Source organism: Scatophagus argus, chromosome 18, assembly GCF_020382885.2.
Source record: "Scatophagus argus isolate fScaArg1 chromosome 18, fScaArg1.pri, whole genome shotgun sequence".
NCBI lineage: Eukaryota > Metazoa > Chordata > Actinopteri > Scatophagidae > Scatophagus > Scatophagus argus.
Genome location: NC_058510.1, coordinates 6,391,905 through 6,405,114, shown reverse-complemented (window position 1 = coordinate 6,405,114; position 13,210 = coordinate 6,391,905). Strand labels below are relative to the sequence as shown.

The 13,210-nt window shown below is 43.4% G+C and overlaps 1 protein-coding gene across 1 annotated transcript; it reads left to right on the top strand.

The window, feature by feature from the left end:
• The first annotated feature begins 666 nt into the window (after positions 1-666).
• wasf3b (WASP family member 3b) lies at positions 667-12,394 on the top strand. The gene is made up of 9 exons (XM_046371050.1): positions 667-805; positions 5,706-5,862; positions 7,935-8,069; positions 8,205-8,358; positions 9,253-9,370; positions 9,693-9,874; positions 10,047-10,316; positions 10,721-11,034; positions 11,401-12,394. Exons 2-9 carry the CDS (start codon positions 5,730-5,732, stop codon positions 11,556-11,558), a joined length of 1,464 nt encoding a protein of 487 aa, XP_046227006.1. The 5' UTR covers positions 667-805; positions 5,706-5,729; the 3' UTR covers positions 11,559-12,394.
• Positions 12,395-13,210: the final 816 nt, after the last annotated feature.

Sequence of the window (13,210 nt, the reverse complement as noted above, 5' to 3'; positions counted from 1 at the left end):
ATATGCTAAACAGATAGCGGTGTAACAAATGCAGTCTGTGGCTTATCCCCTTAAAATAAAACTGCATTTTCAATAATGAAATTCCCTCCCCCTTTCTATTAGACCAAATCCAGTCTTACAGTCTTAAAACTGTTCTCTGCTCCTTCTCCCCCAGTCATCTCCTTCTTTTTATTTGTATCTATAAACACAGAGAGGAGAGGAGAGCTCAGATCTATGTATAGCAAGTCCTCTCATTGAACTTCTTCCTGCAGGAAGTTGGCTCATCTATATCAGTGTGTTTTACAACACTATCCTACCTCAGTGTCAGCATCCCTGCCCGAAGGATGTTGGAAACCCTCCAGACCATTCTCTAGATCGCAATTTTATGTTGTCACTCATTATTTAAATAGGTCTTTGTGTCTACAAAGTCCCCACAAGTCCTAAGATGCATTTAAATCCTAGTAATTTTGACAAGGAATGGGACCCAATTGAGTTAAAAAACAGAAAAAAACATCACTTAAGCCCTTCAGCAACGCCCCACCTTTGGCCCGCCTCCTTCGTTCCCAACTCCGTTTTCGAGCATGGGACTCGCCATGCCATTCATTTTGGCCGCAAAATACCATTGGTTAAATCCAACGTCAATCATGTATTAAAACCCCTGTCTGGAGATTTGATTGGTGGATGTGGCCGGTGGGCGTGTCTCCGTCCTCAAAGGTTTTCTCCCTGGAGTGGCTAGACGGGTTGGGGGAAACAGGATGGAAGAGCTAATGGGAGTATCTAACGGGACATGCGGACGAGCTGAATTCTTTTAATATTTCAAGTGCTGGTGAGGGCCTTACGATACTTTTTACAACGACAAATAACGTCTTTTATCTAGATCATTGTGGTTATTTCTGTTGACTGTAGTCTCATTTGTTCAAACTAAGAACTCGACCACTGGACATAAGCTAGCTAACCAAGTGGTCAGTTGGAGCGCACCCCCAGTTGAGGATAATAAGCGGACTCTCCGTAGCCGAAACCTACCTTTAAAATTATATATTTTTGCGCTGCTGGGTTACTTTGACCGGATGAGTGATGTTGGTTGTTCCCCGGCGTGTTAATCTATTTATTAGGCTTCGAGACAGAAAACGGCTGATTAAATTTAGGATTAAAGCCGGCAGAAATTAACGGGAACCGAGGTAAGATGAACAGATGTGGGTCAGTCCATCAGTAACGGGAACCGACGGTGCGGAACAGTGATTGATCGTGGGTGCCATTAGTTTACGCCTGTGCTTGTGTGCGTGTTCCTGTTAATGTGCGTGTCCGTGCGTGTATCAGCCTGTGGGGAAGAGAGAAAGGGTGTGTGTGTGTGTATGGAGAAATGGGGAATTTTAAGGCATGAAACATCAATGTTGCACTCTGTAATAACTTTAGCACGGTATACATGTGACAATATTTCAAACTGGCCAACCTTAAATCCGAATATTGTTAAATAAAATATGGATGAGGCCAAATCTGTTATAGACATTGGCATTTTAAAGACAGCCTATCTAATATTCATAGCATATATATGTATATTTAGGCAGCAGCTATTCACTGGTAATTAATGAATGCACATTTTAAAAGAATTAATTACTGAGTAATCAAAAAATGGCAAGCTTAAGGTAAAACAGATGCAAAAACATGGGACTCAAACAGATTCTTTAATATTGTTTACTCAGTCCGACCATCAGCCAAGAAGAACTTTAAATATTTCTGTGAAAAGGAGAAAAGCAAACAGTTTTTGCAACTGTCAGTCTGAAAACCACATGTGCTGTTTCATCACTTGATTGGGTACCAGATTTTGAAGCAATGGAATTAACTGATTAAGTACATTATGAATCATCTGTTTAGCTCATTATATCCCACAGATTATGACAACTTGGGGTAATGCTTGCATTAAAAAGTCAGGCCTTTGAGTAAGTGTAATCCTGCAGATTTACTGAACAGATTAAAGCTGAGTGGTATGGCTGAAGACACTGGATATTTTCAGATATATGTTATAGAATGGGGAAAATCAGTATTGCAATTTACATAATCAGCCAAGCTCTTATTTCAGTTTGCTCTTAGTCATTTATATGGACAACAAAAATGTGTATAATATTGGGATGATGAGGTCATATCATAGAAGAATAATCATCATGAATTTATTGAAAATTAGCAAATCATATTACTGAATTATCACCCTTCCCCAACAGATTTTATGCCTTTTTGGCTGCAAAAAGGCAGGTTAAAATTATGTCCAAGATCTCTGGTCTACTCCAGTCAGAATTCACCGTTCAGTACATACTTTTACGAAGAATTTCCTCAGCGGCACGGTACCATGAATGTTTCACCATGGTGCCCCTGAGTAATATTGGGACTTTCTTGGACAAGGCACAGTGTCACAACAGAATTTTTTTTTTATGTCATATTTAGGGCAGTGTGACCTGACGTAATCCAAACTGCATTTTTCATAACGTCAGAACAAGCAAAACAGCCTGCAAACCCAAGAAGCTGTACTCGGCTCATAAATCGGTAATGACTCCCCTCTCAGATCTTAATGGAGTTCTCACATCTGTAGTAAAGGGCCTCTTCAGTCTCTGTGTGTTGGTGTGGAGATGTGGGCATCTTACAGGAGTCACAGTGTGTTCTTACCCTGAACGCAGCCTGAAGTCACCTTCCTGAGGATCAAAGACATTTTTGGTGCTGATGGGACTATTTACATGTTGCAAATGGGTCATTTTAGAGGCTTCCTGTTGTGTTCGTGTGCATCTGTACGCCTGAATGCCTAAGTATGCATGTTGGGTTGTAATAAATTAAGCATTCAAACACATTGCAAAACAGAAGAGTGTGGAACACTAAGAATGAGAGTGAGAATCTATGTTTGACAGCTTTAACTAATGTTTTCCTCGTGGGTGAGATGGGCTTATGTTCAGGCTTTACTCTCCCTTTCTTGCCCCCGTCTTTCTCCCCCGGGTGAGTGGAGGATGAAGGGAGGAGGAGTGCTCGATTGCTATGCTTTCATTGCGAGAGTACAGGGGGCCTTAAAGAAGGTCGAAGGGGAGGAGGAGGAGGAGGAGGAGGAGGGGGGAGGATGCATGGGAGAGCTAGCACTGTTGCCGTGTGAACGGAGCTCTATTGTCCCGGGAACCTTTCAGTGGCTTCCCCGAGGTCCCTGTTTCTACCCCTTCCCCCACCCAACACACTCTTTCTCCCTCACACACACAAACACATAAACACACACACACTTTGTCCATCTCTCAATGTTACACACAACCCTCTCTCTCTTTCTCACACGCTGTCTCATTCACTCTCTCTTTTCTGTCTCATCCCATTTGGGGTGTCTCTCATGCACCCTCCTTTGCCTCGACTTTCCCCTCATTTCTCCCAAGCAGTCATGGCCTCCCCCTTCCTCCCCCTTTCCTGCTCGCCCCCAGTCACTCATTATTTCGCCTCATTTATGTGATTGTCATGCCAGCCAGACAGTTAAAGCAAAAACATGCAATCTTATCATTTGCATCACCTCCTTCCTCTCCTGTGCTGTCCTACAAGAGGCACAGTGTCTCCAAAATGTGTATGCAGACTGCTAAATCCATGGAGGTCTTTTCCTCCAAACCAGTCCTTTGTGACAGCACATGATGATGTAATTTTACCCTTTGTTTTCTCTCATTGGCGTGAGGCTGTTGGGGTGTGCAGGGGGTCACTGGCTGAGAAAACGAGGCTAGATGAGGACTCGGCTGGTGGGAATTGGCCTCAATGAACAGAAGTGCCTCTTTTCTGTCTTGGACAGCTGTAAGGACACAACCTGTAATTACAGTGGTCTCCTGCTGAGACACTGATAGCCCAGCGCTTGCTCGCTTTGTTGGGGATTTATTACATTGAAGATGTGACCTCAACGTTTTGTCTGGTCTCTTGTGAGATAATTATTCAATAAGAATAAAAGATCAAATATTTTAAGCCCATTAGGGTGGGCTGTGTTTTGTAGTTGTGTTGGTTTAGCAAAATTTACTTCCCATTAAATCAGATTTCTTGTAATCATAAATGAATATCTGCAAAATCTAACAAATATGTGTTGTACTTCCAGTACCTGTCAGCTATTATTAGCCTTCTGTCACACTGCCAGAGCTCCTGTGTCCAACTTTGTTTTCTCTGAAGTGATTTTTTTTTTGGCATAGCTGCTCAGTATGAACTCTGGAAGTGCAGTAGTGAATCATTTGATTGACTAAAATAAAAAAACAGTTTGAGGTGGTCTTGAAAAGCGCCGCATGTTTCCATCCGTCTGCCTGTCTGTCCTCCTGGTTGCTTCTCGAGCCATAGCTGCATTGTTCTGGTCAAGTGTTTGGACAGGAAGGAGAGATGTGACACAGGGAGGACCAGGAAACAGGAGCCAGGCTGAGACCACAAAAACAGGAAGCAGGAAGAAGCTCCGATTAGATGGCCGTTCTGGTTCACCCTTGGATTTCTCCTGCTTGGAGTAATTGTCTGTCTTTGAACTACAGAGAGTATAGAGTGATTAAAGCCAGTAAGACTTTCATTTAGACAGTCATGTTCAGAGTTGCTATGTGGGATGAATGTGTCTGCCACAGGAGGAAGTGATGAAGCCCCGATTATCTTTGTATGCTTTGGACATTTATTCAGCAACAGCGCATCCATTTATTTAAATTCTAATTTGACTTTGGCGTGCGCCGTTGTTTCCTGCGTTTGTTGGTGTTTGTCTGACCATATCCACAAATGTCTGTTTGTGTCAGGATTCCAGCTGGGCCAGTGACAAGCTGGCCTGGGATTAGTTGGCACCCTATATCTTCCCATCCCTAATGCTTTAATCTCTCTGCTGGTCGACACAAGTCTTCTGGCTTTGGGACACTGTTGGTCATCACTGTTGGTTCTCTGGCCACCGGCTCGCCCATGCTTTCTTTGTTTATACATACGTCATACTCGATAAACAAAGGGTGGGTAGAAATCTACAGCACGTATTATATTATTTATAAAGATGACCTATATTTTTTCAGGGTTATTGCATTTGGTTATAATCTTGATCTTGGAATCAGTGATTCATGCTATGTTGATTATTGGTTCTTTTGTACAAGATTTAATCTTGTAAAAATTGGGAGTGATGAAATAGATGAAAACCCTTGATGTGAATATGATCACCAAGGAGTTTATCAGATCATTTTAAAAAATGTGATAATTTGACTGAATGTCAGGACCAGGAAAACTTGACATTCAAACTAGGGCTGAAATGATAAGTCGATCAACAGAAAATTGTCTGGGGACTATTCAGGTCATTTTCTAAGTGGTAAACATTCCTGGTTCCAATTTGTCAGATGTGAATATTTGCTGGTTTTCTTAGTCGTTTATGATAGTAAACTGATTATCTAAAATCAAATTGCCCCCCTTGTGTTGTAGAACAAATGATTCATCAGTTCATTGAGAAAATATAATCAACAAAATGAACTGATAATTTGAAAAATGTCAGTTCCAAATCTTAATCTGTATTGATATATTGCTATAATGAAAATCACACACAGTGTCAAGCCCCTTATCCCAGTCTCTGTTATAAATTGTTACATGTGTCTCCCAGCCTTGTGGCAGATGAAGCGTGCAGTGGCGTGTGTCTGTAGCCGGGATCTGGTCTGGTCTGCTGGTTTCTCTATCACAGACAACCTCTCTAACCAGACTGCCTCTTTGTAAAACTGTGTGTGCTTGTCCCCCATGTTTCTCTGCAGTTTGTGTCGGCGTGAGGCCTCGCCATGCCGCTGGTGAAGAGGAACATCGAGCCCCGTCACCTCTGCCGAGGGGAGCTCCCAGAGGGCATCGGGAGCGAGCTGGAGTGTGTGATGAACAACACCCTCTCTGCCATCATCCGTCAGCTCAGCAGCCTGAGTAAGACACACACTCTCGCAGGCAAACACGCATGCACACAGTGTGGCCTTTGCGAGAAGAGAAAAGCATTTAAAAGCCTCAAATTCAGAAGAACAAACAGTCCACAAACAGAGTTTACTGTGCAACATTAAAAACAGGCTGAAACTACTGCAACCTCAGGCTATGACCCCGTAACCTTCAGTGTGACGACTGTGGCGACTCTGTGTAGCCTCTTTGTGCCAGGACAAAATCACATGCTCTCATGATTAATCCCCAAGCTGTGATCGATTTGACGTTGTCATGATTACAGGGCCTGGGGTCACTGGGCTGAGCAGCAGACTTACACACTGGCCTCACACTGGAACATGGACAGTTGAAACATAATCCTTTTAGAAAGCTTGGCAAAAATGAACTTATCTGGACAACTGTGTGCGGATAGCCTGTGTGTGTGTGTGTGTGTGTGTGTGTGTGTGTGTGAGGGGGGGGGGGGGGGGGGGGGGGGTCAATTGTGTCTTTGTGCAGAACTGTTTTATATTGATTGTGATGCTCTAAGTGTATTAGACAGAGTTATTACAGCATCAAGGGCATTTATCCTCCATTCCCATGTCCTTGTTTCGTCAGCAGTTGGTTATGGGTTGTCATTTCACAATCACCCTTCACCCATTTATCCTCAGCTGCACCCATTCTCCCGTCCTCACATTTTGAGAATTGATTCTGAACATCAGCTGCCGTTAGCCTTCCACTCGTCGACCCAGCGAACATATCCATTCTCTGTGCGTCTCTCATTGTATCACGTTCCTGTGTTGGGAGTGGGCCTTTCAACAGCAGCTGTGGGGGCTATATATAAATGCCCACACAGGCCTGTAGCAGCATGTGTGGAGAATACATACGCTTTGCTCTTCTGTGTGCACATGTATGTGTCTAAGAGGGCCATAAGAATCCTCAGGAGAGGTCAGAGTTGACTGGGCTCAGCATGCCGGATCTGTGATTCTTCCTTCCTCCAAATATTTTTCCTGCAGCACATCCTGTCAGCAGGAGGGACACAAATAGCCCTTAGCGTGTGGTTGTGTGGGTTTTCCATACCACCTTTTTACACAGTGTTCTATAATTAAACAATGTTAGAGAAGTGTTTAAACTGCTCTGGGTAGGTTTTTTAACCTCCTGACATTGAGAGAAGAGAATTTTTTTTATCCAAGTCTTTTCATTTCAGCACAAAAAAGCATGTGTGACTTTTATGCATATTAGCTGGGCTAAGACCTCCACAGCATAGCGTTTATAGTGCCATTAACCCTGAGCAAACAGTCGTTTTTCACTCACACCTTTTAATTTGGGTTACTTCCTCCTTTGGCCCTTACTAAACCCCGTTTCAGAGCAGGATTATTCCCCAAAACACAGGGCAAAGAACGCAAGTGTGAACTGGGGTTAGAACCAGAACAACAAAATGTTTGTCATCCAACTAAATGTCAAAAAGTGCTGAGATGCGTTGTGTGTAAATCTTTAACTGTGTGTTAAACCCCTCATTCACAGCTTTTATTGAATATCCAGACACTATTTAAGCACATTTACAGCACTGAAGTAGCGGTCATCATGTATCCTACATCACACATATGGACACTTTTAGTCTTTGAGTATAGCAGCCAGCGATGCTTTATGTATTGAGGTTGAGTTCACAATGACTTGCCTCTCGCTCGTCAGGTCTCTCAGTCCTCATGTGTAAAAATCTGGAAGTTTGCCATGGTTTCATAAATCTGGATACATCTTTTATTCTTGTAAACAACTGGTTTAGGCGTGTGAAAGTTACCCACATTCAACATTCAGTCGTGGAACATAACACTGGAATAATGGGAGGATGACGTATATGTATTTGTAGTCGGTGTAGAATAATTTATTAATGAGGAATGTTGCTATATGGAGCCGTGTGAGATGCCATTTCCCGCACAGACTCTCAAGACTTCACGTTGTGTCACATTACCATTGTATTGATTGGCCTTCGGTCTCTGTGGGGATTTACTTGGCTCCAGATAATGGTTACAAGTCTCCTTCTTTCTCTCAAATTTCCAGTCTTTGTCTCTCTCTTTTTTTTCCTTTTCCAGGTAAACATGCAGAGGACATATTTGGCGAGCTGTTCAACGAGGCCAACACCTTCTATTTGCGTGCCAACTCCCTCCAGGACCGCATTGACCGGCTGGCCGTCAAGGTCACACAGCTGGACTCCACCGTAGAAGAAGGTGGGTCAGATGTTAGAGGTCTCAGAGGAAAGTCAGAGCGAGTCATCACCCATTCTCCGTTGTTTATTTGTTTCTTCCTCCAGACCAATCATTTCGTTGTTCATTTGTCCTCTCTTCCTCTTTTTATCTTCTCAGTTTCCCTGCAAGACATCAACATGAGGAAAGCCTTCAAGAGTTCCACCACCCAGGACCAGCAGGTGGTGTCCAAGAGCAGCGTGCCCAATCCTGTCCGAGAGATGTACAATCTGAGTGACAAGCCTCCGCCGCTCAACATCCTGTCGTCTTACAGGTTGGTGTTGTTACACCCTCACCAAACAATCAGCGTGATCAGTTTGTGTTTTTAGGTTGTCCGAAATGTACGTCCGTCCTGTTCTTGTGAACACTCAGGAACACCTGCAGGGACTTCACATTCAGGGCAAACTTGAACTGTTTGAACTTGAACTGAATCACAGTAACCTCATGAAACACATTTTTGATTTGGCTGCATCCAGTGTCTTAACATTTCTCGACTATCATGTCATTTCTCGTGCTGAGCTGAAACTGAAACAAACAAATCATGTATGCAGTTTTAAAATCTGGCAGACAGAACAGACGTTGGATCAGATCTGTTAAATAGTTTAAATTTCAAATCGCATTCTACTTCATACCTTTGATATTTCAAGTCATCCACTGATCTTGATTGGATTTTGGCTCATTTCTGACCTACATTCACAGCGCGACAGCACATTTGGTCCTCATTCCTACTGCTATTTGGTAGCTGCTTTTATCCAGTGTGCTTTCCAGTACTTTGTGTGCATTACGTATTTAGCATGGCAGGCTCCACTGGGAATCCAACTCCTAACACTGAATACACAGCACCCTTCCCCCTCTCTCTCTCTTTCTCCAGTCCTTCTGTCTCTCCCTTTTCACTTTCATCCTGTCATTTCCAGTCATGCTGTCTCTGTGATGGAAATGCTGAATAATTTCATCCTTGTTCTTCCAACAGCCTCCTCCACTTTTGCAATATTCATAGCTTCACATGTTTTATACCCAACTTCTTCTTCTTCCCACAGAGAAACAGTGAGCCAGAAAGAACTGCCTTTTTCTCTTTCTTGTCATTCTGCCTATACAAAGACAGTGCACTCTACTTCATGCTGGTTTCTATTTGCGCCTGTATAAGCATCTTGGTGTCTGTTTTTTGAAGGGATGATCACAAGGAAGCACTTAAGTTCTACACCGATCCCTCCTACTTCTTTGACCTGTGGAAGGAGAAGATGCTGCAGGACACAGAGGATAAGAGGAAAGAGAAGAGGAAGCAGAAGGTGCGACTCAGTCCACGAGCATCTCACTTATCATGCTCTTGTTTAATATACCATTACAGTTTGACATGATCAGATTTTGAGATTTTTCTTGGCTGTCAGCATCAGTTTGGTGCTGTTCTGTCCAATGTTGTGCATCTTTCCAACCCGTATTTTCAGAATTAGTAGAGAGTCAGTAACCAAATATTGTTGTGAAGTTAGTTTCTAATATTTTAATTCCGTACATGATGCACACATGACAGAGCGTTAACAGCCCTTTAAGTTGCCACTAATAGTTTGATTTCAACAAAATATCCTAAATGCTCTCTTTGCCTCTCCACGTTAGGAGCAGAGGCGTTGTGTGGATGGGACATTACAGAGGGAGGTGAAGAAGGTCCGAAAGGCGAGGAACCGTCGGCAGGAGTGGAACATGATGGCTCTGGATAAAGAGCTAAGGCCAGACCATCGCCACACCATACACAGAGACAGAGGGGCTTCCTCTGAGGGCTCGATGTCACCAGAGAACAGGTAGGTCACTGAATTATCCTGGTTCTTCTCAGAAACATCAAATGTTTGCATTGCAGTCCAGCAAAAAACTCACAAGTTGAAGAACTGTGCAGTGTTATTTCTACATTCACATTTTTACTCTCTTTTTCACCTTCCAATTTCATTTCTTTCTCCTTCCCGCTGTTTTCATCAGGGGTCACGGTCCCGATCAACACCATTACCCCAACTCCATGAACCATGCCGGCCACGCCCACACCTACTCTGGCCCACCGCCCAGCGTCCTGGCTGCCCAGATGGCTGCAGGGCACGGTCCCCGTGGAGGAGCTGAACACGATACACGAGGCAGGACTGTGATGGCCTATCAGGGTGGGACTCTGGGCCGTTCTCACCACCACCAAGTCCCGCTGCCTCCTCCACCCACTGAGGTTATGAACGGTGCGTCCCTTCCACCAATGGACTACAGGTAAACCTACACGCCAGATTCAATGGGACACACAGTGTCTCAGTGTTGTATTTCAAACTTTGTCTCACTGTCACTTATTCATATTTATATTATATGATCTTTAATTTTTTGCTTCAGAAGTGGTTACATTTTCTGATGTGTTTAGGTGCATTTTTTTAAAGTTAATGTTCTGGTTCTCCACAACTGTGAGTGACAAAGGCTACGTTGTCCATTATCCATCTCTCAAACCATTAATCAAACCATGCGCTCCCTTTGTCCCTTGACACTCCACTCTTGTGAGCGAATGCTGCCACCTAGTGGCTCAGTGTTTTTATGCATCAAACCCTGATGACTGTAGTGATAATAAAGCTGAGCACAGACAGCTACAGCTATACTAATTCTCCTACATCTTGTCTTTCTTTTAGTATGGATGGCTATGCCAACACTGGTCCTCCTCCTCCTCCTCCAGCCCCTCTCATCCCTTCTGCCCAAACTGCCTTTGCCTCACCTCCTGGAGGTCCCATGCCTCCTGGGCCAATCGCTGGCATTGGTGGCTATGCTCCGCCTCCACCACCTGTATCTGGAGCCCATGCAGCTCCACCTCCCCCTGGTCCTCCACCTCCGCCCCTTCCAGCTGGTGCCTCCCACATCACAACCCACAAGATGTCCTCCTCTGCGCCCGCTGAGACCACAGTGGTCAACGATGCCCGCAGTGATCTGCTGGCTGCTATACGTATGGGTAAGAGCCATGGTGTGTGTGTGTGCGTGTGTGTCCGTCCCTGAAGATGTGTCATCTTAATGCATATATGGGTGTGTCCTCTTTCAAGCAACCTGTAATAAAAATGCAGTAGCAGTAACATATTAAATCTCAAGCCTTGAAATTGTAAACCAGAGGTAAACGTGAAATTTAGAAACACGCTTCATCTTTAAACAAAAAAAATGGCAGGGCACTCAGCTTTTGTTTTTTTGTGATTTTATCAAGAAATTAATCTATAATGAAGAAAATAACACAAAAGATAAAGCAACTTCTGATGCTCTGAAGTGCACTTTACGAGTCACTGTGTCCATTAAAGACATAGTTTTTACATGCCGTGTTTTCCTGCAGGCATCCAGCTGAAGAAGGTGCAGGAGCAGCAGGAGCAGCAGGCTAAGAGGGAGCCAGTCGGAAACGACGTGGCCACCATCCTGTCGCGACGCATCGCCGTTGAATATTCCGACTCGGAGGACGACTCCGAGTTGGAGGAGAACGATTGGTCGGATTAACATGCGGTGAAAAAAATAAAGGATAAACCACTGAAGATAAACACCCGATAAGACACACAACCAGTTGGTCTCACAGTCAATTGAAAGAATGCCCAATGTACCGCACCCACGGATTGTCACACACTTTGTTGCTGAAAACACACACACACACGACACCTACACACGGTCACATGCTGTAGGTTGATATAAGCTGAATGGTCTAAAACTGGAAATCTGGGGGTGTATTCGAGATGCATAAACACTGTAAAGACTCTAGTAATACACCATAATGCTGACCACTCTCTGAAACATTCACATTCAATTTAAAAAAATATCTTTTTTTGAACTGAATGTTACTTAATAATAAATATATTTCAAAGCATTGTGAATACACCCCAGTGGCTGTTTCTCTACCTGTTATAACACTATAGACAACCTGTAAAGGTGCTTATTTCATGTATAGTTGACGCTTGAGAGTGTTAGAAGACTTAGAAACTTTCCTCTTGAGCTAACCGATGTACTTGTCTTTTTTTTTTTTAATGTTTTTACTGAAACACTTGCAATAGATCCTGAGGTTTTTAACATGACAATGACTGAGTGATGAACTCAGGAGAAGCTGCAGTTGGATGCAGGCCGCTGAGGGAGTGAACTGGAAGAGCATTTGAAATGTGGTGTTAAATGATGGATGAGAGGACGATATGTAAAAAAGTCTTAATGATCATATATATGAGAATTGATTGAGCCATCTGCATCTGCAATCGATCACTGCTGTGTGTGTGGGGTGGGGTGGGGGGACATCATGTATATGCTAGTGTGAGCTCTGTAACCTTTGAATCAGAGAAAAATAAAATGATGAATGAAGGATTGTGGCTGAGCTCCCAGGCCTCTTTACTGTTCCACTGTCGTCATACATGTAGAGATGACACATACCTGGTATTAAGGCTTCAGTTTCCATGGTAACAGAACAGCTAGAGACGGGATTACCAGGGCAACAGAAGAGTGTGAAAAGGGGAGGGAGGTACCAAGCTGCGCGAGGATGAACAAATTAGTCGAGGCAGGAGTTTTATGCACAGCACGTGTTTGTTTTTAATACAAAATTAACAAGATCTCTCAATTGAGTGAACAAACCAAAGCAATAAAAATTACAACTAACACCTTGGAAAAATAGACACCACGTTCACACAAACATTTTTTTTTTCCTTTTACAATATCTCAGTTAAGTTAGTGCATGTTGATTATCGTTTATACGTTTCATTTTGCAGATACTTAATTTGTTGTGCCATTTTCATCCAAAAAATAAAGTGCATTTCACATTGAAAACTACGCATACGTCTACACAAGATGCTGTTACTGTGGCGTCCTCCCATCTCCAACCCCCACCCCGAAAAAGCACACGCACTCACAGGCCCTTAAGTGTTTTGATATTTAGCTCTAGATTAGTAACCATCAGAAAGACAGTCCATCCCGCTGAGCGAACAGCACATCGTTGGCTACACATTTTCTCAAAACCCCCGGTTGCTTTGTACACAACTTAGTGTATTATTATTATGCTGTGAAACCATTAAATAGATTGTGTATGTGTGTGTGTGTGTACGGAGAAATATTACATCCAACATCACAGTCTTTTACTATTCTCGGATACAAAGCCCTTGTTCACACCCGTTCAACAATGA